This window comes from Pelecanus crispus, chromosome 2, assembly GCF_030463565.1.
Source record: "Pelecanus crispus isolate bPelCri1 chromosome 2, bPelCri1.pri, whole genome shotgun sequence".
NCBI lineage: Eukaryota > Metazoa > Chordata > Aves > Pelecaniformes > Pelecanidae > Pelecanus > Pelecanus crispus.
The window spans coordinates 16,893,018-16,920,679 of NC_134644.1; the positions used below are offsets into that span (position 1 = coordinate 16,893,018).

At 37.3% G+C, this 27,662-nt stretch overlaps 1 protein-coding gene across 9 annotated transcripts in view; it reads left to right on the forward strand.

Annotated features, from left to right (window-relative positions):
- Positions 1 to 27,662, forward strand: part of EPC1 (enhancer of polycomb 1) — a 50,076-nt gene that overhangs the window by 20,451 nt on the left and 1,963 nt on the right. For 2 of the 9 annotated variants that reach the window (XM_075705327.1, XM_075705326.1), the window contains exons 2-12: positions 7,159 to 7,318; positions 8,654 to 8,799; positions 8,886 to 9,092; positions 9,454 to 9,602; positions 11,015 to 11,171; positions 12,502 to 12,678; positions 12,784 to 12,873; positions 12,959 to 13,107; positions 14,370 to 14,725; positions 26,705 to 26,823; positions 27,637 to 27,662. The exon at positions 27,637 to 27,662 is cut by the window's right edge and continues 116 nt beyond it. In XM_075705327.1, coding sequence (XP_075561442.1) covers positions 7,159 to 7,318; positions 8,654 to 8,799; positions 8,886 to 9,092; positions 9,454 to 9,602; positions 11,015 to 11,171; positions 12,502 to 12,678; positions 12,784 to 12,873; positions 12,959 to 13,107; positions 14,370 to 14,725; positions 26,705 to 26,823; positions 27,637 to 27,662 — 1,736 coding nt within the window. Of the gene's footprint in view, positions 1 to 7,158; positions 7,319 to 8,653; positions 8,800 to 8,885; positions 9,093 to 9,453; positions 9,603 to 11,014; positions 11,172 to 12,501; positions 12,679 to 12,783; positions 12,874 to 12,958; positions 13,108 to 14,369; positions 14,726 to 20,004; positions 20,089 to 26,704; positions 26,824 to 26,872; positions 26,992 to 27,636 lie in introns of those variants that run through there. The other 7 variants (XM_075705322.1, XM_075705329.1, XM_075705323.1 and 4 more) reach the window with 7 other exon arrangements.

Sequence of the window (27,662 nt, forward strand, 5' to 3'; positions counted from 1 at the left end):
GATGAGAAAAATACAAAGGAAATCTAGAGTATCTCTTAACAGTTTACATTGATCTAAGATGGTTACTATGGTTGTGCGTTCTGTACCTTTGCTTGTAGTATTGCTGGTGCTTGCCTGTCACTTGGTGAGCCCTTTCTATTGCAGCGGCAGATAACTACCACCGAAGAGAAAGTCCCACAGAAACAAAGTTCTGATGCCTGAACTGGCTCTAGGGAGGGGGAAGGAATAATGTTAGTGAGGGGTGGTGTAAAAAAACCCATATTATCTTTAATTTTTTTTGCCTGTAATTCCCTGAGATCACCCTCCATGATCCTCCTAATCTTGGATAAAAGTTGTGTCTGATTGGTAAGTTGCAGGGCAACTAAGGTCTGGTAATAGGAGGTGAAGGTGAAGAGAATGAGCCAGTTCGGTTTTATTCCTTTCTGTCTCCTTTGTGCACAGATTTAATTGGATTGAATCTGTGGACAAATTTCCTTTAGCATCACTTTACCATCACTTTGCTGGAAGAGGCCACCTTCCCTGATAATGCAGGTTACTGAGATTCTCCTGTGGCTGGGACAGGATATGTATCCCATAGCTCACTGAGCCAAGGGAGGGGGGAGGCTGGGGCGTGATTTGCGTGCAGGAGGTCATGGAAGTGCTTCAGTAGTCCCTACCATATGTTATGGGATGAGTTAGTCTGAATGGTCTTGGTGTGCGTGCAGCTGGGTCTCCTAGCAACTTTGCTGTGTTGTCCTCCACTGTGCTTCCACCAGTAAATGTTGCTCATGTGAGATAACCTAGGTGTAGGAACAATATTGTCCCTGTGAATTCAGGAGCCAAAAACCTTTGCCTTATAGCCTGGAATCAGGTTGCTCTTGTACCAGTTTATTGCCTCTGGATGACATAATTAACCAGTTCTGATGTGTGTTGTGTGTTCCATTTTCTTCTAAAAGAGTGTTGGATCACAAGTTGCTAGAAGGTAAAATGTGTATAAAAAAGACAGGTCTGTGAGTTTGTATACTTGTATGTCCTTGATTCTGTCTCTGCTGGGACCTGTTTTAGTGTAACTGTTGTGAACCTGATGCTTCTTGACAGGTACCTGTTGAAATTGGTATCATTTTTAGTTCTTGTACCTTAAACATTATAATGTGAGATGGTAACTTTGGAAAGCGCTTCTGTCAGGCAAGGGCTGGGTGTGAGACGATTCTCCCCGGTCATACTGATGTAAATCAGCAGGTCTGTGGGGACCAGTAGATGGGCAGTGGTTTGACATCCTTCCCAGTAATAACAGAATCAATTGTCGTGTCCTTTGGTATAGTTTTTGTATTTCAGAGGCAAAGATGTGACTAGGATGTGCACAGACTTGAACTCGCTCCTGTGGCTGTTTTAGAAGTACCAGTATTTTTAAAAACTCCTTCCACTTGCTGTGTATGGCTTCCTCTACCACTCCATCTTTTGCTTCCTCCAGCAAAGAGAGCGCTTCCTTCCTTAGTGTAGGCTTCGAGAATTTGGGGGCTTTCTGCTCTGCTCTATGCGCTGGACTTCAGAGTTGGCTGGTTTGGTCATTTCCATAAGCAAATGTGCCATAAATGATTATTTCTTTTAACAGCTCTGGAGTAATTTGGAGAAATTATTTGAAGAAAGATGAAGTCAAATTACAAAACAGTGGATTGTTTCTTTTGTTCTTAAGATGATGCACTCATTGCTACTGCAGTAACACTTTTTTCAATTTACTTTCTAAAATGATGATACACATTCTGTCGCTTTGGTTTGTTCAACTGTTAATGACAGGGTTATGTCACTTACTTTTTTAATGCCTTGTGTTGTGGTTATCTTACTTTGAATATAGTCTCCCAGGTGTGCTGCAGAGTAAATATTTCATCAGATATCTTTGTGCTCTGTCAGTGCCAGTTTTCTTTGAGAAACTGTAACTAACTTGGAATCCAACAGTCATGTTGCTAAAAACTTATTACAGAAATGTGGAAGAGGGCAAATACTGCTTGCTTTCAGTTGCTACGCTTCTGCTTGTTTCTGCTTGCAGGCAAGAGTGCCTATTTGTGGTCAGGTTGAACTGCAATTATAGTATTCTTTCTTTTATGTTCTAATTATTGTAATTCAGCTTTTTTTAATGTAGTGTGCTAGAAATGCAAGAAGTATGCAAGTACTAAACTTGCTTTGAAGAATTACACCTGTGTCCTTGCATTATCATTTGAGAGAGGTCTTGTTGCCCCCCAAAGAGAACTGAACAAAAGTTCCAATTCCTTCAGGCTGCAGTGAGAGCTGCTCTTCTGTGTTCCTGCTTTCCCTAGGGCCTTTGTTGCTGCCACCTTGCTTTAGATTATCTTTTCACTCTTTGATGTTTTGGAACATGCATGGCAATACTGATACGAAGAGTGGATACATGGGACAAACGTTGGTATCTTAAAATTAATAGAAAGGAAGACTACAGAATAAAGATTGGTGTCAAGATATAACTTTGCTTAGGAAATTTCTTAAGTACATCATGCCTTGCTGCATTCTAGGTATTCAGAAGAAGGGTTGCTGGTTTGGTGGGCTTTTCCTGTAGACTGGCTAATTAGAGTAAAATTTCTAAAGGAGGAATTTGTCAAGCTTTTGTTTGTTTAAACAACTAGCAGGGTAATCTGATAAGTGCTGGAATGTTAACTGTCCGAGTCCTTTTCTGGTCAGGAATATAGTGGGATGAATACGGTGCAGTTTCATGCTACTGGCTGGGTGTTCCAAAAAGTGATGAAGCTGCTCTTTTCCTCAGACACCCTCTGTCTCTGGGCTGAGTGCTCCTACTGCATCCCTTTGACTCTGGGATTGCCTGACCAAGCGATGAGCCAGTGTAGGAAGCTAACCTGATGGAAAATTAACTTGGGAGGAGGAGCAAGCAGATTTTTTAGGTTTTGGATGAACTCTTTGAATAGCTTTAAACACAAATTTGGATGAACATTGCTACAAGGTTAGAGGGAATTAAGTTTGAGGAACAGTACCATTGTTCTGAAGGTACTGGATCAAATTAGTGTCACAGCACACCCAACTCCCAAAGTTGTATTTCTTTTTATGTCAGACAGAGAAAGCAACTGAAGAGGAAAGCTTTTCTGGATGTGAGCCTAACTAATGGGTTGAAAATAATTAAATGTAAAAGTGGAAGGCAGTTTCAGTGAGAATAAAATACCTTCAGTAAGTATGTGTTGTGAAACAGGGTATGTATGAAAGATCCAAGAGAAGCCAGTTGAGAGAGAGAGAGGGGGAAGAAACTGTTAAGTCTCCTGTGTTCTTCAGTAGTTCAGACTGAGTTTTTGTAAGACAACTGTGGCTATTCCAATGTAGTTTCAATAAGGATACCTTAACACAGAAATCTGGATGCACTGAAAGTGGAAACGGATGGAATAGGAACAAATAATATGTGAACAATTAGTATTCATGTGGAAGATTTACCTCAAAAGGAGGGTGGGATCCATCTAGCAATGAATATGCAGAATAAGAAGAGAATACTCTAAATATTTGTAGTAAGAGGAAACCTTCTTGATTGTATTTGATACTGAGATGGTTGAAATGTTTATCTGCCATAGCTTTTCATGAGTCTTAATTTTTTTTTTTTTCCCCTTGGTATTAATTTTAAAAAGACTTTTTTTTAATTTAGTGATGAAGCTAAGCCGGTTTAACGGCTAGCTGCTACCAAAGGGAATCATCTTTCTTCCTCCCCTTCCCCACTGCCTCCCCTAGCAATTCAGGGAGCTAATTTGTCAGAAGACTGATTGTTTCTAATTGTTTTCAGGGGAAATAACAGGAGAGAGACGGCTTTCTGTGGATTTGATTCTCTAAGCTGTCATCATAGGTTCAGTCTGGTATAAGGCAGTAGTAATATGGAGAATGACAGCAAGGGGCACAAGGCCGCACCTTGTGGTGGTAGCTAACTGTTAGATGAGTTTCCTTCTAACATGACAAATTAGCCTTTGAGATTGACTAACCCACCTAAAATTCATGCTAGGAATTTAAAGAAAGTCTGAAATAAGTTCTCAAATAGCTGTGAAATTCTGAGGGACTGATGATATTCCAGAGGAGAAGGGAAAAGGCACTACAACTGTGCTGCTTTAAAAAAAAACAACCAAACAAAAAAAATCCCACCAAAAAGACCCAAAATAAAACTCAGAAAAATCCCAAACAAAAAACTCTAAACCAAAACCCTGTAACCAGCCTATTGAAAAGGTGGGAGCTAGAGGCTTACAAACAAGCAATCTTAACAGCAGTTCTGGAAGAATGGATAATGTAGATTATTTGGCCCCAGTAATTACCTGGAAGATACTAATCTAATCTCTTTGTAGAAAACTGATAGGAGTTTTTCAAGAACAAACCCCAGTTAATCCAGTGTAACGTCTTTCTGTGGCAGGGCAAAGGACCTAGTGGATAGTTGCATCTTGACTTTTAAAAAAAGCTTTTTGATACTGCTGTGTTATGCAATGAACAGAAACAGTATTGCAGAAACTGTTGTATAGTGGAAATATATCTGATTGGAGAACTGTATCTGGAAAAGGATGCACAGTCAAAGTGAAAAGATTTGGTAAATTTCTGAAGAGGGCTGTTTTTAAATGCCTGTTGGTATTTTCAGGAGTGAGTTGAACTACAGCATCTACGTATTAAATCAAGATAACATGATGGGCAGCCAGCATATTTGGTTAGTGTTTGGAATTCAAAATCATTCTGACAAAGTGAGGAAACCACTGTATTTTTAAAGGGAAGGCTATGGTTTCGGGTGAATGAGGTGTTGCATTTGGGTGGGAGTAATCAGCTGTGCAATCACAGTGGAGAATAGCTGCAGAATAGAAACTGTAAGCTGTACTAGGTTAGTTAACTGTAGATATTTAATGTTTTTTCATGTTAAAAATGAGTGCTTCCAGAGTTACAAATTGTACCTGATTATATGTATATATACACATATGTATATATAGGGGGGAGAGATGTGCTGAGCCACCAGCTGAGATGTTGAAGTTGGGGGCACAGTCGCTGATTTCTGTCCAAATACTGAGAACTTGGTGCATGGGGGTGTAAAGGGGAGGTTGCCATATCTGCTTATTTTCTTTTTATTTAGTAGAGTCTCTCTTGTGATGAATTGAAACAGATGTGAACAGCAGATGAGTTACCTGTTTCAGTGGAGGAACTATTATCCAGTTGCTTTCATAACTTGTGGGTCTACTAACACTCTTTGCTCAGTACTGAGTATTTTTGTAATTGGGATGAAAGTCAGGCAAAACTATGATTTGTGCTTCTGTTTCAAGAATGTTGTTAAGGTTTCTTTAAATACTTCTTACTGAAATGTGTTAGGAAATTAGTATAGACTACTGGTACTAACAGGCAGCACCCATTTCCGTATCAGTGATGGATCAGAGAAAAAGCATTTTTTTGTGTTTAAAAACACAAGTTGGGAAAAATGCACCAGGAATCCTTCATATGATTATAAAACCAGTAAGCCTTTGCTGTTATTCAAAAACCATTGGCTATTGCTATGTATTTGACATAGAATTCTACTATACTATATGGAAATAAAGCTTAATTCCCTGTTCTGCAACAGTTGCAGCTGTTGGGACAGAATTATTACTGTTTACACAAATTTGAGGTGTCCGGCAGCAGTGCTTCACTAAAAGGTAGAAAAGAAATTATTTTGTACCATAACCAAGAAAGAGTTTTAGCTGCCACATCTCCTAGGTGACGTGTCTATGCTTAACTAATGCTAGAGGATCAAAATCAGTCCAGTGAGGTTTTTCTTGTGACTGTGTGGTATATCTTATTCTCACTCTTAGTCTCTTTTTGTGAAGAAACTTTTTAACAGGGGACAGATGGGGGCGGGGAATCTCTGCAGCTTGTTTGAAAGTTAAGATAGGCTAAAATACTATGAATCCTTGCAGCAGAATTTTACCTTGAAGCAGGTTTTAGTTTGAGGCAGCACTAACTCTGCAATTTACAATAAAGCCTATTTTGTAATTTTCTTGGGTTTCTTTTTTAAGTTTAGACAAAAGATGTTAATTACCTTTATTGTACTGAAGAGGAGGTAAATTGAAGCCAGACAGACAAAGGTGTAATAAGGTCATACAGATGAACACTGATATGTTTTTACTTCAATATTAAAACCAATTATCTCTGCCACCCTTTCACTGCAGTTCTTGTTTCAAGTATTTTGGTAATCTGGTTTATAGCATCTCACTGATAGCTGTATTAGCACAACTGATAGAGCACTGGTTTACTGAGCACCTAGGAAGGAACATCTGAGTATAGAAACTTAAGAAACCAGCTTTGCTACTAGGGAAAAAATACCATGTTATATTGTCAGTAAACCATTTATATACATGCACACACCTTGCTGGGTGGATTTTTGTTGGTAACTCTGCATGAACTCTGCTGATGCTACTTACTGTCCTGACAGCACCACAGGAAGAATGGAGTGCAGTTGAATAGCAGTATTAGAAAATTAATGGGATTCGTAACGTTACTAATCTGTTACTTGGGTTGTAGTAGCAGATACAAATGTAATTTACTTTTAAGCTTGTAAAACAGTTGCAGATTTCTGAAAGTTAATTATTCTCACCCTCATGGTTTATAGTTTATTATTAAACTTTATTTGATGGATTAGGAGGGGAAAAAGGAGGATAATGGAAAGCATTGCAGTAAAGTCTTTAGGAATCATTTCTCTGTCTGGGTAAAAGTAGTTGCTTCCCTTCTTAATAGGAGATGATGGCAGGCCTCCTTTCTGATTTTCTGACATCACTGGCAATAAATGGCCATAGCAAATGCAGAATAATACCAGAGTGAATATCTGTCTGCAGCTACTTGCTATAATCTGTATGTGTAATCAATCTCAAGTGTCTCTCCAGAAATATGTAAAGATGGATTTATGTAGCTTGGTGAGCCAAGAACATGCAACTTGACTTACTAAGTTTAGTAACTGGAATGTTGTGTTTGTGTAAGAGGGAGAGCTCCACCTACTGGAAAATACTTCTAGTTATGGAGTGCATTTTGACTTAAGTGTGGGATAACAAATTTTTTTTTTTTTTCATGTCTGGTCTCAGGGATTTGGAGTGAGAGCATTTGCAAAGAAATAGACTTCCTTCAGCTTTAAAAAGTTTGAGCTCGGAAAATACTTTCTCACACTTTCATCTTGACTTGTTTTGGTTTTAGGAACATCATCTCCAACGGGCTATCTCAGCACAGCAAGTATATGGAGAGAAGAGGGATAACATGGTTATACCGGTTCCAGAAGCAGAAAGTAATATTGCGTACTATGAATCTATATATCCTGGAGAATTTAAAATGCCAAAGCAGCTGATTCACATACAGCGTAAGTAAAGTAATTAATTCATCGAAGTCTACACCAAGAACTTTGTTTTGGTAGTAGTTCAAGAGACTACTCTTAAATGTCTATTGAGCTCACATTGAGAGTGATTTCTGAGAATTAATTTTTTTCTAACATGTAAAGGAATAAGTACGTCTTACTGAAGAGGTATATTTAGTTCTTGATCAAGAAGTACATAGATGTCCTTCTTGGACATATCTATGTCCATTGATAGCACCGATGACTTGCAAATACGTTGGGATTTTGTTTTTGTTGGAAGACAGCAGCCATTCTGTTTGGATGTGAGCATGTCATTAGTTCAGATATTTTTAGAATGTTTTCAAAAGTTATCGTCTGTTGCAGAATTCTGTTGCATGGCACAATTAGTAGAATTTAAAAAGTAGTATCAGCTATGTAAACAGATCTCATGCCTAATTAACTTTGGTTAAATGTTAGACTTCTGTGTCAGTCTGACCTTCAGTAGCAGCCTAAAGTATTAGAGCATGCTGCTCTGCTCCTAGGCTAGGCAAGTGGAGAGACTAATACTGCCAGTTTTCCATGCTCATACTAAGGTTACACTTTTTCATTCTTCTTTCCCTTATCTAGTGGTCTAACAGCTGAAATGGTGACTTTTTTTCAGCTGCACTGTATTCTACCTATTTATTTATTCATTAAAAAGATGCTTTTCATGATGTGTTTCCAGGTGAACTAGGGAGATCTTGTTTTGAATGCAGAATGCTGAATTTTTGTAGGATATCATGGAATACAGAACAGTTATTTCTGTTCTGCAGGATGTTACTTGTATTTGTAGATGCCCTGCTTACACAGCATAGACCGTGCTGGGCCAGTTTAGTCTGACTTATTTACATCACAAAAATCATTGATGAGAGTATGTGTAAGGTCATTGTAATACAGTCTGCACATACTTTTGTAGAAGTACCTTTGAAGTGTGTTTGGGCTGAAGTCTTAATTGTTGATAATACAATACATAAAACTGCAGAATACTAGACAGCACTGAAAATTTTCACCAATCTAGAAATTTCTTCCTGAAAGCAACAAGGTAGAAAGCTGCTAGCTGGCATGACCACTAGTAAGCTTTCATTGTTTTAACAAAAGCATAGGCAAATAGATATCAACTTTATTCTTGATTCTTAATGGTGTAGGTTTTTTTTTTTTTTCCAAGAAAAAACTAGATATAACTTCAAAATAGCATTACTACAACATTCAAACAAATAATTTTTGTTTTGTCTTCAGAAGAATCTGTTGTGTACTCCAGACACTGCTACGAGAACAAAACATTTCTGTAGTAAAACTAATGTCAACTTTCACTGTATTGTTTAGCTTTTAGTTTGGATGCTGAGCAGCCGGATTATGACTTGGATTCGGAAGATGAGATCTTTGTGAATAAGTTGAAGAAAAGAATGGACATCTCTCCTTTGCAATTTGAGGAGATGATAGACAGACTAGAAAAGGGCAGCGGTCAGCAGGTACAATGGTACTTTGAATAAACAATTTGAAATAACACATTCTAGATATTGCTATATAAAAGTGACATGCTGGGTTTTACATTTAGCCAGTCAGCCTGCAAGAGGCCAAGCTGTTGCTGAAGGAGGATGATGAATTGATCAGAGAAGTGTATGAGTACTGGATTAAAAAGAGGAAAAACTGTCGAGGTCCCTCTCTTATCCCAGCAGTGAAACAAGAGAAGCGAGATGGCTCCAGCACAAATGATCCTTACGTTGCTTTTAGAAGACGAACAGAAAAGATGCAGACACGAAAAGTAAGTAGATCATTACTTCTCTCTGCTTTCTTTCTCTTCCTTCTCCCCCTCTCAGAAATAATTCTGCCGTGTAGTATAAAACAATAAAATTTGGGGTGTTCTTTTGTTTTAATTTGCAAGGGTAAAAACATAAACTGCTTTAGGACAGCTGTTGAATGAAAGTCTGTATTTATTATTTTTTCACTAAATGTACCGCTAAACCTGTTTGTGGTGTTGGCAAGCTGTAGCTCATTGATAACATACACGTGATTCTCTTCGGTTTAATATGTGTGGGGTTTTTCTATATACATAAATATTTAGAACTTAAATAATTGAATTAAAGTAAATGATGTGGAGAAACATATACGCTATGTATCTACAGAATCGAAAAAATGATGAAGCATCTTATGAGAAGATGCTTAAGCTGCGTCGAGATCTGAGTCGTGCAGTAACTATCCTGGAGATGATAAAAAGGAGGGAAAAAAGCAAGAGAGAGTTGCTGCATTTAACACTGGAAATTATGGAAAAGAGGTAATGTTTATTGAAAATTTACTGCAAAAAGCTTTGGAAAGTACTTTGTATTCAGATGTCCACAAATACTTAAGTGAGTGAGATTTTTTTTTTAAATAGGGATTTAGATTAGACTCTTTCACGTACACAGGATAGCATATTTTCATACCATGGCTATGGAGAGCAAAATGAAACATTAAGAAGTTGCTTATTATGGAGAAGTGACCCGTCGCACTAATATGCATTGTTTTATTACATGTGTACAGGTATTCAAATGTATGTATATATCCTATATATTATACAGGAAGAGAGATCATAGTTTCAGGTGAATTCATTTGGAAATCTGTGTTAAGCTTAAATGCATAAATTAAGGAAATACCACCTAATTTTAAGGCCATTTCCAGTCATTACCATTCTTCTTTCTCTTTGTTATTGCTGTTCTGTTTTAGCAAACCTTGATCTAATACCCTCTTGAGGAAAACAAATAAGCATTTCATACAATATAGCATGTTGTTCTGTGAGTCATCTCCAACTAGTGCTTCTTTTGACATCCTGTTTGTCAGCTGTGCTGAAGACCAAATGCTCTGCTCTGTCAACTGTCACTTTCCCAATCAACTGAGAATCACATTTGCAATGTGGAGTTGTTCTTTAGGTTGATACTTAGAATCTGAATAGACTTCTCAGTGTAAGCATCCATGTTTGAAAACAAATGTTTTGAGTCAGTATTTTAAAGCTCTAAAACTTACTTTTTAGTCTGCTTTCTTAGGGAGACAAGTTGAATGTCAGTCTGCCCTCTCTACCAGGAGCGCTTTTTTCAAGTACTGTCCATTTTCAGTACAAATAGAGAGGGGACAAATCTCAAAGATCTTCCAGTAGCTTTTTCAAGAAAATAAGCTGTTGAATAGAGGGAAGACTCTAATGCCCCCCTCAGAGTGGAAAGCTGCACTTCAGCTCAGCACTTTCCACAGGACTTGAAATGTTACACGCTTCATGGATCTGTTTGTTGTGAAACTATTCCATAACACAGAAGAGAGAGGATTCATGAATAAGGCACTCTCCCTCACACCTTTGGGTGATAAATGTATATTTTTAAATGGTACCAGTCCCCAAGGCCAGCGTGGGGTGGGGGGGTGTGGTGGAACCCTCTCCTGTTCTGTTCTTCTCGTTTCTGCTTCTTTCCTTTCTATTACTGTTTTTTGGAGATGTTTTACAGGGTAGTTATCCTTTTATTTATTTGTCAGCATTAGTGATTGCAATGAAGTTTCCATGTTATTATTCCCCTTTTCTGGAACAATACTTTCTGGGATGTCATCCCAGACATACCTCTAGCCTAAGTTGCAAGTATTAGTCTGTGTTTTTCTGTGTTGCACAGTTTTTTTCCCAGACATACGTTGTAAACATTCCAACAAATAAAAAAAAAATTCTGATTTCAGGTATAATTTGGGTGACTACAGTGGAGAGATCATGTCTGAGGTCATGGCACAACGGCAGCCGATTAAACCTACCTATGCTATTCCCATCATTCCTGTGACTAACAGCAGTCCTTTTAAACACCAAGAAGCTATGGAACTGAAAGAATTTAAAGTTAAAGTAAGTAATGTCAGTAACAGAGTTACTGGTTCATGCTGTTACATATGCAAGGTACAGCATTTTAGGATGGGAGGAGTGGGGAAGCTGAAACTGGAAATAGACTGGCAAAGCTGTAGTTGAAATAAAATGCTTTGTTCTGTTGGAGTTAAAAGGATAACGTATAGACTACTGACATTCCTCAAGACAGAAATAAAGGATGTATATATGACTACAGACAAAAGGATACATGCAATTGTATTCTTATTCTGGGGGATACAAACATTTTTCTCTATTACTGTCCATAAAGTTAGGATATCCTGAAGAAAACTGTATTTATTACCTAGATATTGGACAAAGGTAGGACTAATGAGATAAAACCCATCTCTTGTTCTAAATTAACATAGTTATTTTAATCTGGAGGGTTGTTTTTTGGTTTGTGTTTTTAAATATGATCCACAGATGTGTTCTAGCATGCTATATATCTTCTGGTTTTGTATTTAAGTGAAGTATCAAATAACCTGATTTGATTTAGAAAGCTGAGCAGCGCTTTCTTTCCTGCAAACTTTAATTTTGTGTCATACAAAGCACAGCTACGGTGCCAGCAACTGAGTATATTAAATAGGTCAGGTAACACAGGAGAAATGCTGAGGTATAACTGGAATTTTAAACAAAGACTTCTTACAACAGAAGAATGTCCAAAGGCTGTTCTGAATCTGACAAGGTGGCTTGAATCAGTGAATGCTTCCGTTGATAGTAGAGCGTTGTAATTGAGATTGCTGGAGTGTACTTACCTATTCGTGATGTTGGGTCAGTGCAGTGTCTTGCAGCTTGGAAGAAATCTATTTCTTGAAAACTTGGGAAATGCACTTAAACTTGACTTTGCATAGTATGGGGAAATGTGTTTAATTTTTAGAGGATTTTCTGAGATTCTTGGTATCTTTGAGAAGTCTAACTTCTATTTTTGCCTTTAAAGTATTGTTTGGTACCTAGTAAGTCCCTAACACTGCATAAATGCCTATTAATTTAAAATATTAGAAAATAAAAAAGGTGCCTCACGGAGGTCATTGTATGTATTTTGGTCTACTTCTCCAAAGTGACCGTTAACTTAACCGCTAGTGTTTCATCTAGCATGGGTTGAGCAAACAGTGCTTGATTCCACCTTGTCTGTTGAATGTTTCAGTTACTGGAAATGAAATACAGATATTCATGAAACGACTGTGTTTTGCTATCAAGATGGTGGAGAGATGAGTTCGCTCCCTAGCTGGCTTACACAGGAGTTTTGTAAAATTCCTGTTTTAATATAATTTGCTTGTGTGTGTGATTTTATGCTGCCTTTTTTTTTTTCTTGCAGCAAGATAAACCTGATGTTATTAGACCCAAAAGAAAGTATGAGAAGAAGCCAAAAGTCTTACCTTCGTCTGCTGCTGCTGCTCCTCAACAGACAAGTCCTGCTGCACTGCCAGTCTTTAATGCTAAAGATTTAAATCAGTATGATTTTCCTAGCTCAGATGAAGAACCTCTCTCCCAGGTAGGACCTCTAGAGTTCTGTGCTGCTCTTGGGGAAAGAATAGAGCCAAAACTCAAGAATTTACTAATATCTCTCCTCATATACACCCACACCCCCTCTTTAAAGGTTTTGTCTGGTTCTTCGGAGGCTGAGGAAGAAAATGATCCTGATGGTCCTTTCGCCTTCCGTAGGAAAGCAGGCTGTCAGTACTATGCTGTAAGTAGACTTTCCTTACGTATCGTAAGACAGAGCATCATTGTGGGAAAACAGCTTGTGTTTAATTGTTTAAAATTATTTTAAGCCTCATTTAGACCAACCTGGCAACTGGCCATGGAGTAGCCCTAAAGAGGGAAGATTAGGAGATGTGCGTTACAGATACTGCTTAACCACCCTCACTGTACCCCAGAGGTGTATTGGGTTTGCACGAAGACGGGTCGGCCGTGGTGGAAGGTAAGTGCTACATAACTGTTGCTGTTTTTAAAAATAAATTTAAAAAAAAAAAAAATCAGTAAGACATAAGTTTAAAAAACCCAAAGCCCTCAAAAATGGAGACATTGGAGAGATTCACTTTTTAAATACTTCCATTTGACACAAGTTTCCTTAGCTGGTTAATGGCTCCATTTTTATTTTGTGGTAATGGAAGCTGCTTTAATACTGTTTTCTTAAATGTTTCTAGGGGTTTTTTTTTGTTGCTGGCACTCCCAAGTTCTGAGGTGAAAATACATGTATGTTTTCAGTTGTGATTGGTGGTTTCTATTTAAATTATTTGCGTAGTTGTCTTCAAATAGTAGTATCTAAAAAATAGCAAAACCCAGATTTTTCAGAAAATGCTTCTCTGAGCTTGGACCATACTTGGTGATTTGCCAGTTGTAGAGGAGAATTTTGGGAGGAATATTTAAAAGTAACAGTAGCTGTTAAATTTCAAACATTGTCAAAAATATTAAAGAATTAAGGGCTTGCTTACAAGCAAAATGCCTGAAGTATCTTTTATCGAAAACAATTTATAAATTGTTCAGTGTATAAGTGCTATTTCCTAAATATTGTATGGTGTCTTTAAGAAAATGGTACATTGGTATTAAATTTTAATTTAAATTAAAAATAAGAATGTGATTTGGCTTTCAGATTAATGCTTAGAACCTCTTCACATATGGGCATGTCAGATTACCCTATCAGCAAAATCCGAATGGGAGCTGAAGGCTCTTACTGGGATTTTGCAAGGGGGTTTGGAAGTTAATGTGTGACATCCCCACTGTATTGGGATGGTTCTAGGTATATTTACTGTATAAGGAAGGGAGTAAGGTTTTTGAACTGAAGTTACTTTAGGAGGGTGTTTGAATCACTTTTTAGTTACCTAAGCAATTTTATTTTATTCTCTAGGTTTTTTTCCGTTGTATTATAGAACTCTTCTTCCATGATGATTTAAAAAAAAATTGTATTGTTGCAGTGTCTTAATATATACATGATGATGTACTTCGGCTGTTCAAACAGTAGAAGCTAGAATATACATGTAAAGAGAAACCTAAACATACTACTTACTGTAAAATAATACATAGTTATGCATTGGGGGGGGGGGGGGGGGCGTTGCTTGTTCTAGAACAGTTTTGTGTAGTTTCTTCTATCCCTTTGTCGTCCCCAAGCACACATGGCAAACTGGTGACTTTCTTGGTATTTTCTTGCCACTGTGTAATTCTGCATTGTTTTCCTGTTTTTAGGGTGCTACTAGACAGAGCACATTCGGACTACGATAATACATTTCATCAGCTGGATTTGGAAATGTTTTCCTCATCACAACACTCCTCAATCAGTCAATTTGCCAATACCTCAGAAACAAATACCTCGTCGGACAAATCTTTCTCGAAAGACCTCAGTCAGATACTAGTCAATATCAAATCATGTAGATGGCGGCATTTTAGGCCTCGGACACCATCCCTACATGACAGTGACAATGATGAACTCTCCTGTAGGAAATTATACAGGGGTATAAATCGAACAGGCACAGCACAACCCGGGACCCAGACATGCAGTACCTCTATACAAAGTAAAAGTAGCAGTGGTTCAGCACACTTTGGTATGTTTATGTTGAGAAACTTGCTTCTAGAAATTTTAAACTTGGCTCAGAAAATCCAGAGCATCATTAGGTCATCCATGCTTTACATCATGGTCTATTTTGATGGTAACAGCCCATCTTTGTTTTTATCTCTTTATTTGCTGCATAGAATGTTTCTTTGTATTTATTGCTAGCAGTAAGTAGTGTACTGCATCTCAAATTTATGCAAATGCTACCTTGGTATGTAATTACAATTTTAGAAATAGGAAGGTTTAGAAACCAGTATTGTGTAGGGTTTAAGTTGACTCTGAAGATCTGCATTTTTAAAATTAAAAATATGTTGACTGAAATGTTGATATAAATACTACATTCCAAATGTTTTCTAATACAGGGTGTGCTAGTGGTGGGAAATGTTTAGTTAAAATGTTTGCATTTAAAATGCCAGCATGTTATGAATTCTTATTTGAACTTACATGAAATTAAATGCCATTTCCCATCCAAAAAATACCCAGCCCATCCCCATCGATGCATCTGCTCATGCTTGGCAAAACTCTCGGACTAATCACCTCTACATCTTGTCAGCAAGTGGCAGATTACATCTTATAGAACCTGAATTACAGAATTGAGGACCTGACTCTAAGAAAACTTGGTGGTGGTAATTATTTTTTAAATTGGAATAGTGTTGGATAGCATCACTCTTTATATTGGGTTCTTCACACTGGAAGACTGGTATTTACGTAGTTAAAATGTAAGCTAAATAACTCTTGAAATCTGATCAGTCAGTACGTTGAATGTCATCTTTCTATAGAAAGTAAAGTGACATAGTTTTTTTACAAAGAAATAACTTTAAAAGTTCACCACCATTTTGTAAGGAGTCTCTAGAATCATGTTTTCCTTGCCATTTTGAGTTACGGCTTTGGAAGTAAACTAGAAAACCCAGATAATGTAGGAGTGGGGTGGGGAGAGATGCATATACCTAATAAACTCCCCAAATTGTGGGATGTTTTGGAGACTTGCTCAAACAAAGAGTGTTACCCTGGTATCAGATGACTTCAATCCTGTTTTCCAAGATGCTTTAGACCTTTCCTCCCTGCACTACCAGTTGTGGTTTTTTTTCTGAAAATTCTTCCTATTTGCGTTTTTTTTTAGACTTAGTGGGCAGCTTTATTCAGCTGCTTTATTTCATGCTTCCTCTCCATGCTGTCCCAGAGTAGGTCCTTGCCCACGTCCCCTGTTCTTTTCTCTTTTATGACTCTTCTTGCTGGAAATGTATTAGGGCTAACACTGATGGTTCTTCTTGTTTGTGGTCTAAGTACAGCTTTTGGTGTTTAAATTCTGCCCCTCCAATGTTTCAAATCAGTAAACCAAGTCTAGAACTGAATGAGAGCGTCCTCTGTCTAGTGGCCAGTCTGAACTGTGATAAAATGGTAGTCAGGTTACGAGTGTGAAGACAAAACTAATGTGTGATGAGTAGATTATAAATACACTATAAAGTGTTACTGGGCAACACTTTACATCTGAAAATCACATAGACTTGAAAAATTGGCTGATTGAGTTTAAAGCATATGTCTTTGTGTGTACATAATAAACAGACACAGCCCCTATAAAATCTTTTTTCCTTAAATAGGTGATTAAGTTATTTATCTATATTATTCACGAATTAAATGCAATTGTTACTTATGGTGATGAGTTCTGTACAAGGTTTTAATTGTGTGGTTGTATTTTGAAGCCTGTGGGAAAATAATACATACATATAAGTACTTAGCATATTACATTCATTTGTGCTTGGAATTCTATGCAGATGGTTTATCATCTGTGTAAAGTATTTAAGTTAGTATTCCAAGCTTTTCCAGATTTGAATGTTGTGGAATTTAGATTCATATTTTTATTAGGGTTTCATACAGGAATGAAATAATAAAAAATATAACTATGTCTGAATTCATAGATATACCTTCAGTTAGTTACCACAGTATTTGGATAGTTACTTGTTATTAATATAACCTGGTAGATTGTACCCATATAATTATTTATCATTTTAATCAGGATTCTGGTAGCATTGAAGGTGTATATGAGTTTGTGTATATGTGGTGTAACGATGATCATCTGTTTAGGTGTAGGTGTTTGAAAGGAGCATACGCTCTAGTTCATCTTGGTACCATTCTGTTTTCTAGTGTTCTTTTTTTCTGTTTCTTAAAGGAATCTTTAGGATACATTGTGTACACAGATTACAGGTGTGTTTGTATGTCTCATATGTATGAGTTTGACTTTTTGAAAGGTGCATGTCAGTTGGGGCTGCAGCTGCTGAGTTATGTCGTCTTACTTTCTGTAGCAAATGCTGTAAAGAACCTCAGGTATCTAACATCTGTACTGAAGTTTTTCTAATAGTCACTACTGCAGATTTACAACCCTGTAGAGTGTTCCAGTTCCTTTTTCTTAGCTGTCTTTAAAGCTGGGAGTTCGTTGCGGGTGTGGATTTTTTTTAGGTTTGTTTCTTTGCCTTTTAGGCTTTTGAAGTGGCAGTAGGTCTTTTTACCAGAAAACACTCACTAATGCATCTCTATTTTTAAAAATCCTTTTATCCTTTCACTGCTACTCTGAGTTGTGGTCAAACCACATTGCTTACTTTTAAGAGGAAGCTCATCCTGAGATTCTGTAGTGGCCAGCAGAGGTGTTTGTGATGTGTTTATTGTGCACCATCACATGATTAAGTTTTGTCTGTTTCCATATTAAAGAAGTTTAGAGAAGTCTTGAGCTTTTTGCACCTTGAATCATCCAGACAACATGCTGCTGACATGGAAAAATTGCTATGGAAAACCTTGCTTTTCAAGTCTGTTATACATGGCCAGCACAGGCATGAAGTTGAGATGGTATCTCAGGTCTTCTGTTAATCAGAGGACATGTTATAAAAGCTGTGCTGTGACATACCATTCTCTGGCTAAAAGAAGCATTGTTTTTCATCTTGAAGATTGGAGAGAGGTTTTCCCAAAGAGCCAGGCATTTTATAAGCATTTTGAGGTGCCTTTGGCCCTGAAGAAATGCAAGTTATACTGGTCCGGGCTTCAGAGTGCTCAGCATAAAAGATCTGTGGAAGATGCTGTTGCATTGAGATCTTGTGTGTAAACTAAGAAGGGATGTCTTTTTTTAAAAAAAAAAAAAAAAAAAAAATCCCTTGCAAGTTACTTGAAAATGGGGCTTGTACTGGACTTGTGTGCTGAAGGGATAGACTTTGGCAGCAGGCTCAAGTGGCCAAGAAGAGTAGCATCACTTTTGAAGAGGGTGGTTCCTTTTCATCTTACTGAAGAATTTCAAAAAAGCATCCTTTGCCCTCTTGCAGAAAGAGCCGATTCAAGGATCTTCAGGCATATGTTATATAGAAGACCACTAAAAAGCAGGCAAGAGTGTAGAGGTGTGATTCTTGTGGAAGAATAACTTGTGCAGTGGGGAAGCTATTCACTCTGAACAAATATGCAACAAAATTACTGCAGAAAAGGAGCCTGTATTGCTGAGTATCTCATCAAGTTTCTGAATTATAATCTTCAGAGATGGAGTTTGTATCTTAAGTCTGGAGTGTACCGTAGGCATGAATATTCATCTGAAGTATTCATGTCCCAGGAATTTAGTCTTCCTTGTTAGATTGATTGATTTAGTTCTGCTAGGTAAATGGTAGTCTTTGAACTGCATCACGTTATAGAGGGACTGCTTTCTGCTGGAGGCTTGCTGTTAAATATGTTACATTCATATTTCTGGATGCTTGCATCTACTAATCAAAAGTTTGAGACATTTAGAACTGCACAGCATGTATAATTCTGTTGCAGCCTTGTGTTCAGGAGGCAGACCAGAGATACCAGTCACTAGTGAGATTTGAGCACTGGTTCCTAGGCTCCACGGTAGGACCAGACAACCGTCTTGCATTCTGTTCTTTTCTGCCATCTTCATCCAAAAGCTGGGTCACTTTGAAAAGAAAGCCTGCAATCTGTCAAGACTGAAGAGGCTAGCAGTAGACTCACTATATTTGTAATTCTCCTTTTGAGAAGAAGCTTAAGTATTCTAGCAGAAGCCTTACTGAAAAGTTGTAGAGAGTTGTGATGTTTGGGATTGTAGACCTTACTGTATAAGAAAAAATCTCTTAATCTGCTTTTTAAAAGCAAGTTTGCGTACTTGGAGGTCTAGCAGGATGGCGAACTATACTTAGATTTCCCAAATGTGTGTTTAGCATTTCCATCTCCAAATTTGTAATGTTGGTTGATGGATCTATGCTATTTTTTAGTCTTCTCACTGAGGATACCTGATACCTGTCTTCAGGCATCCCTTTCCTGGAAAGAAGCAGGAGGAAGCTTCTCAATCCTAGTGGCAGTTCCTCGCACCAGAGTAGAAGGACTTGTCCTACCTTTTCATTGCTTTCATGCTATCACTGGCTGTGTTTAGATCTTTTTATTTAACCCTTGTATCTGTAATAGTCTCAACACTGCTGTCTATTTTACTGTTTTCCCTTTTCCAAATGCTTATTTTCTCACTGCAGGATAAACTTGGTCATGAAAAATACTGACATTTGTAATGGCCGTTTTCAGTTATCATTGGAACTTGACAGTCTTGGCGCATCTGTGGCTGAGATGTTGAGATCCTAGTTGAAGAAGCAAGGGCCTTGGGAGTAACAGATGTTTATAGCCCACCCTAGGCTAAGTTGAAGGAGGAATTCTTAAAAGGAAAAGGCTCTTTAGTCTGGGAAATGTGATTGGGGATGGGGGAAGAGTCAATACTTACTAAAACATGTGAGCACTTCTGGAGACTTTGAGACTTTGTAGTTATACTAGATTTTCTCATTCAGCTTCAACCCGGTTGGAGTAATACTTCGCTCCAAAGTGCTGGATCTTTGGGCTTGTGTCAACTGTTACACTTTGTCTGCATCCTGTGCAAGGATGGTCACGTTTATAACTGCGGAGTGAACTGTGTGTACCCCAGCTGGCCTGTGACATTTCAGTGGAAATTCACTAAGAATGATGGGCAGACAAATATAAATGCATAGCAAACATTTCTAGCTTTCATTCAATGGCTAGTAAAAATCCTTGTTTATTATTTTGTCTGGTTTTCTTCAACTACCAAGTAGGGAGTGTATATGTAGATCTTACATCTAGTTTATAATTTCTAAGTCTAGAGTTCTGATGTTAGGAATTTCACACTTAAGTTCTGTTGGGCTGAAATATAAGGCTGTTGTAGTAATAATCAAGGGCATAATGATTCATGTTCTCATAGTGTCTAATAATGCCATGTTTAAGTAAAATCAATCTTGAACTTCTTTTCAGAAAGTGAAACATCTTTGGGCCTGGTGCATCAAATACTAAATCACACTGATGGCTCTAAGTCTCTCCAATCTTCCGAATTCACTGGTGAGAACTTGCTATACAGTAGAAAAATCTTTAACCAGGCAATGTAAGCCAGATAACATCTCTTAAAAGATAGAGATAAAAAAATGTGATGTTCTGGAATACTTAGTATTGTGAATGATGTTTGCTTTGCATGCACTTTGGCATTAGTAACCACTAATTGTTCTTTTATACAGCAGGGATGTGATGCTCTTATGTATTTCCCTTAAGAAAACTTTGTAACATGATATATCACCTTTCCACACGCTTTGGCAGTTGTGTAGTTTATGGCATTTCTCAATTGGAAGCTTTAGTTATGTGATCTTTCTTCTGTTACCTGATTGAAACTGCCATTTCAATGGCTGTCACCTCAGCTAGAAGGATCAGGGAATCTAGTACTCTGGATTTTTAGAGAGGTTCTTTGAACCCAGTATAATCTAAATACTTCAGTTTTCCTACTGAAATAACATTTCTTCTCGTGAGAACAGATACTTAACTTGATGCTATGAAGCAACTGCTTTTTTAAGTTATTCTAATTTAAATATCTAATTCTTCAGATGTTTTAACAGGACTGAAATATTTGCTGAAAGGTTTAATTAAGCTGTTTGAGTCTCTCAGTATTAATTTTTTTTAAACTGTGTTTAAAAAAAGAAGAAAAAATGCTTACCTGGATAGGTCATTGTGTTTACTCCATAAAGCTTGCTCAGTTTCCCTGGCAAATCTAGTGAACATCTTCTATTCAGGAAATCAAAAGGAATGCTAGTATGGGGACCAGGAGTTTACAGATGCATTTTCCTCTTTCCAGGATATGCTTCCTGGTTTTGGAGAAACTGGTTCTTGTGGTCAATTTTTTTGTAAGTCTGTATTTCCCACATCAGGGAAGCAGAGTAACAACTAGTGAGTCATCTTACAGTAAAACTTGCAGAAGTAGTCAGGAAGGGAGGCTGTGGCTGTTTACCCACAAAGACCACTCTGTTCATACAGATTCCACAGCTAGCCCCCCTCCTCACTGGTTTCAGCCACTTCTGGGAAGGACTTGCATTTTCAGAGAACCTAAATGTAAGCTACAGCATTGTAAGGCTAGTACATGTTAAATGCTGCGGTAAAACTAGTTAGCACTGTAAAAACAATTTTATATTGCAGTATAAAACTGCTGAGAACTATGGGTCTTTGAGAAGTCCATTGGTGATGTCACTGTTACTCTGTGCTGCAGAAAACACCTTTTGAGTATCAGCATCCCACAGAATTTGGTGGATATGTAAACAGAATCATCCAATTGAAAGTTACTATTCATTGGCTTAATTTGGGCAAAAAATTGATACATAATGATCCCAAAGATTACAAACATCTTGCTTATAGTCATGTAAATGATTGTAGGAAAACATATTCAAAGTGTAGTGTGTTGTTAAAAATTGGGAGTTACTGCACAAGATTTGTGGCTGTCGCTAAGGACATACCAAGCAGTCATTTATCCTGTCAGTCAGTCTCAATAATGTACAGTGTTTCTTCCCTTGTGTTCATAGATGCAAACTCCTGAAGCTTTTTCTCCTACCTTCCATTCCCTTTTGCAGTCTGTAAGCTGGAAAACATTTCTCTTACTTGCTGCCAAAGTATAGCACTAATACAGTTGCAGAATAGGTGTGTGCATTGTTCCAGGCTGTTAAATGAAGAGAGTAACAGCATAACATGATGTACTGAGTTAAAATCCTGAAGGTTGTCTCAACTGAAATGTTGTAACTTGATTCGGAATTCTGCCAGAAACAATGCAGAGGCATACTGAGTTTTAATTGTTCCATTTCAAAACAGTATGCTGCAAACAAACAAATAAGAAGCATTCATGCAGCCTAGTCTCTCAGTAAAATGTGAGCTACTCATCTTCTGACAGACAGCTTGAGATGTGGGTAACTCCAAGTAGGGTTGTGCCTTACAGGTTCCTAATGTTTAAGCTTAAGAAAGCAGTTGGGTTAACTTGAGGAGTCAGGTGACTTGCATAAATTACTGAAAGTGGCTTGGAAAGTATGGAGAAGTTTTGGGGGAAGGTACAGCTGTTAGCTGTGAAAGACAGTTGAGATATTCTGAAATGATAATGTTCTTATTTATAGTGTATCAGTAGTGGTGGTTGATATATTCCCACCTCCACCCCTCACTGCATTCTGTGTCGTGAATGAAACCGGATGTTCTGTCACTGTCCAATTCAGTAAATTCTGTAGTATTAAATAGTCATTACTGTGTGATGGAACCGTGACCACCATGGCCCTAGCATGCTGTTTGAGAAGGGTCTATAAACTGCAGTCCTGTCTAGGGCTGCTGAAGCAAGAATCCGTCTTAAAATCTCATGTGTCGTCTCTAACCATTGAATGTTATGTTTTGTCCGTTTTTTTAACTTGAAGCCTCTTGTTCAGTTGTCTGTTGCTTTACTAGTGTGTTTTGTTTGGTTTTTTTTTTTTTTTTTTTTTTTTAAAGCCTTGAAGGTCTCCAGTAATATCAGGAATATGTAACTTTGTGTAGCAATACTCCTCTTGAGTTACCAAAAATGTGGTTGCTGATTTAAGTGTATGGAAAAGGTCTGGGCTTGCTTCTTGCCTGATGTTTTTTTTCCCAGGCAGATAAAGATCAGTGTATGACACAGAAGAAAATGACATTCATTTTTGCTACTTCTACATTTACCATTTTTCTCTGACACAGATGAAAGATTTTCAGCTGTGCTCTTTCTCTTCTTTAGGATAAAAATGAGAAGAGGTAATAAAAGTCCTGGAAGAAAGTTCTTTGGAACACTGTTACTATTTTTCTAGAGAAAGTGATGTTAACAAGATACTACGTTTGGCACCTGTGTAATTGCATCTATGCTAGCTTTGCAGGCAAGAAAAAAAATATTCTTTGCAAGCCATATAATTAACCCATTAATAGCAGCTATATTTTTATGGTCTGTAATGCATTCTACTTCAGTTGTCTTTTTTTTTTTTTTTTAAAAAGACAATTGAACTTAGACTAGCTCTTTGAGAAGTTTAGGACTGTGCCTGCAGATGTAGAGGCACACTCAGTACACCCGTGACTTCAGTGTGCTGAGCATAGGTGTGATTTCCCCAGAAAACCTTCCCCAATTCCAGTCATAATTGTGTGCCACAGAAAATGAGTATGTAAGGTTAAATAGGTGGAAGTACTTTCATGTAAAGTACATAGAAACTTTTTTTTTTTTTTTGGTGCATGGGAATGATAGTTTTCAGAAGCAACTTATATCTCACAATCAATAGGCTTATTTTTTCAGTTGAAGTATAATAGTGCTCTGAGAGCAGGAGAGGAAGAAACCTAGTGACAGTGTTAGTGAGCAAAATACATGGCGGCTTTTAACAGAAGAGGAATAAAGTAAGCTATCCTAGTTTGCAGGTCTTCGAAAGAAATAATGATTAATTTTGGTTTGGATAGTTCTCAGTAGTAGTAATATTTTCAGTAAAACCGTCAATGTAGTGCTTCTTTAGCATGGAGAGGGAAGAGCTAGTTTATGTAATTATGATCTGTAACCTCTTCTGGTACACGAGCATATCTAGATATGCTGTGGAATGGAAAAGGAACATCAGTCAGATTATTTTAGGAGGCTGTAGCTTGCAGCAGTCCTTTATGGGCAGTGTTGTGTTTCTAAACTGGGAGCAACTGATTCATTCAGAATCTCACAGTAAATCTCTGGTAGTGTTGTAAATAGTATTTTGGAATGTCTAGTAGGCTTTTACTTTTAGTAAGGGAAGCAGCAAAAATGTTGCTGAATGATTTAACCTAAATTGAAAAACCTGAAATACATTGTTCTTGAGTGTATTTTCAGATGTGACAGGTAAATAGCCATTTCCATTGCATTTTCGAGGTGGTATTTGTAAGCGTGTTTGGAATTTTGAGCGGAAGGAAGAGAAGTGGTTTGCATATAGATGAGGATGGTGGTCTTAGTGGGGTTCTTCGGTCACTTGTTTACTTTGTCAGCTGTATAACTGTTTCATAGTGGTAGGAAACTTACAGCTGTAAGGGTTACAGACTACTTAAAGAAATATACTGGTGCGCAATTTGAAAAATACAGTTTTTCTAACTGTTGCTGCCAGAAAGAAGGCGGAGCACTTAAAGGCTGTCCAAAATAATGGCTATGCTAAACAAATGCAGCTTGTCTCAATAAACTTTGTTTACTGTTTTTCCAAAAGAAAACAGTATTTTGGAGTTGGTTAAACCAACATAGGTGACTGTGCTTACTACAACTCTATTTTATAGCTAAAATTTAAAATATATTTAAGGCTTGGAAACTGAAACTAACAATAAATTTTACTTATTCAAATGGACAAAAGTGAAATGGTTATGACGGTGGAAATTTAATCTTAATTCTGTCAAAGTTAGTGGTATAACACTTGCTTTTTTGCCCATTTTCTTCTTTGTCAGTCTGTGAGTTGTCTTTATTTACATCACTTGTACAGTCTATTCTAAGCAATATATTTAGTGTCATACTGTAGACTAAAATACCTTACTAATAAATGGAACCTTCAATATCATTGGTACTATGTTGGCTAAACCATACTGATTCTAAATTTTAGTGTTCTTAAAAAAACATCTAATTAATAAGTCACTACTAACTGATCAATATAAATGAAGTATCTGTCAGTACCAGAACAATATATTCATTTTTCTCCCTCTGCTACTGCTACTCAGCTTTCTGCGTGTTAGTCTGTGTGCTAAAGCTTTCTTGCTCTGACTTCTGTGTTTGGTAGCAGTTTAAAAAAAAAAAATCTAGAGGGCTTTTGAGTTTATATAAAGTAGAATTAAAATTTAAGCAGTCAGCTCCTGAATATTTGGCCTATGAATTCTAGTTTGAGTTGGGATTGGGGGGGTGGGTGTATTTTTTTTTTTCTTTTTTTTAGTAAGGGCATTTATGAATGGTGTTACTACTAAGCTATTCCCCTAGGAATAATCTTAAAACATTAAAGAAATGAAGCAAGTTAAAATGAGATTTAAATGTAAGAGTATTGCAAAGGAATTTGTCACTTAATGGCAATATAAACAAATGCTACATCCCTACTTGCTGAAGAACGTTACTTTAAAAAAAAAAAGTAACAGCTGAATAAAAATTTATAACTTAAAGTGCTCAGATAGCAAAGTGCTGGTAATAATTTAGTGCTATTTCCAGTAGAAGGAAGCTTCTCTTTCCAATAAAAGGATTTGGAACAATGTTTTACACACACCCCACCCCCCCCCCCCCCCCCCCCCCCCCCAAAAAAACCACAAATGCACTGGAAAAATGCATGCTCAGCAATGTTTGCTCTGTTTGTTCCCAACCATTAATTCTTATTTTGGTTAGGCATTTGTATAGACTTGTTACTCAAGTTTATACATAAGGTACAGTTGCTCTTCAGAATACTGTTGTATCCAGAAGCAGGAGATGATTATAGTTTTGATAGAAACAGATTTTCTTCAGGGAAGCAAGCCTGAAGGAGTAGATTAACCAAAAAAAAAAAAAAAAAAAAAAAATCTTAAAAATTGCAATTTGTGAACAGGGTGCAAGTGTGGTAGTGATTTTTTGCCAAACAGTACTGAACTTCCCCAAAAGTGTGACTTCCACTGTATTCTAGAAGTATGGATATTATTTACAGCACTTATTTGGGAGCATCCTGAAGATAAAATTGAAGGAAAAATCTGAAAGGTATATCCTAGACTGAATTTGCAAGGAGATTCACATTCCAGCCTTGATTCAGTTTTAAATTGAAAACTGAGGCTTCCTTTCATTTTGGAAGTGTAAATTTAAAAAAGAAAAAGAAAATCCTAACATTTTACAGAGTTAATCAATGAACTAATGACTCCCTACCCCTGCACTATTGGGCAGGGATGTCCTTGTGAATCTGTACAAATAAGCTGTGTCTTATCAATTTGATACTTGTGGGCTAGCTGGATAAAATTCTAGTTGACTTGTGATGTACTGACTACTGGGTCACCTTTTGCAGATTTTAGAGAGAAAGATGCAGTTCTATCAAATTCTGTATTGATGTAGTTGCTTGTACATGTGTGATTAAAAACAACAAAAACACTGTAATATGATAGCCTGCACAGTTGAAAGCATGCTCAATTTAATGTTTTCAACTAAACATAAATCTTAATTGTAGGTACTCACCACCTTCAAAATGCTGTCTGTGAGGGCTGAAAGCATGCAGTTCCCAAGTCTTGCATATAAACCTACTTTACTAATAATGCAGATACTGTAGTTTCACAAAGTGAAAACAGTTGATGCCATTTCTACCTGTAATTTCTTTTTAATTGCTTATTAGAGAGTTTTTGGTGGGTTTGACTGTGTTTTGGTTCCCTTGTCCCCCTCCCTTTTTGGTATCTTGAGCTAAATGCAGCAGAGCAATTAAAGCCTGTATACCAAAAAACAGCTTAAAAATTTGAACAAAAATTTCTAGGAGGATGACGGCCTTTTTGCCATAAAGGTGCATTAAGGCTCTTAAGAACTTGCTGTGGTGTGGGGTTTTTTTTTTCCCCCTTGTTTGCTTGTTTTGGGGTGTTTTGGGTTTTGGTTTGTTGTTTTGTTTTGTTTTTTTTTTTAATTATAAAATAGATGTGCTTATATACACAACACCTACATATTTTGATATAGTATTTTCTCGTTTTATATTTTGTTCAGCATTTACAGCCGAACAATACCAGCAACATCAACAGCAACTGGCACTAATGCAGAAACAGCAGCTTGCACAAATTCATCAACAGCAAGCAAATAGTAATTCCTCTGCCAACACATCACAGGTGAGGGATTTGTCTGTGCTATGATTTATCCCTCATTGTTTCCCACCAGGGTTCATCTCTAATTGTCAACTGTTGCCATAGAACCTTGAAACTAACCAACAGGAAAGTGGCTTTCGCCTGAATCTACATCATAGCCATTCTGTAAAGTGTTTAGAAGGGACACTGCAGGTGAGTGTGGCAGGCATTGCCTCTGCTCCCTCTTAACAAAAAAAAGATGGGTCAGTCAATTAATGACATTTTTCAAAGCCTTAGAAATATGAATTGCAGAGATCTCCAGCCATGTCATTATCCTCTTGATAGTGGGGGATTTTCAGAGCAGGAGTTTTAGTTAATAACTAAAGCTAACTCCTAAATATGTCCTTCATACAGCTGTGGAAGTGTCTAATACTCATAAATGTGTAGTGTTTACCATGGTGATGGACACATAAAAAGGTTCAGAAGTTGTTAGCAGTCTGAACCTCTGAGTCTCGGAATTGGGTTTGGAATTTCATGAAAACAGGTCGACCTGTGAAACAATGTTGTTCCACAGAACTTTGGAAATAAGTTTCTTTGTATTTTAAATAGTTGTGGGGATTTTCTTCTCCATTGTTATAATGGAGCTAAAAGTGCATGGGAAAAAAAAAAAATCACAGTTCATATTTTAACTAGTTGTACCAAATGCTGTCAGTTTGGTCTGAGAGAATGACTGGGCCACAGTTCTGATTTACATGTATTGATCTTTGTTTTACTAGTTTCTGTGTAGCTTTAGAATGGGGAGAGTACTGACTTTCGGAAGCTTCAATCACATATATTTGCCACCATTGTTCTTTTTAGGGTTTTGTTTCCAAGACACTGGATTC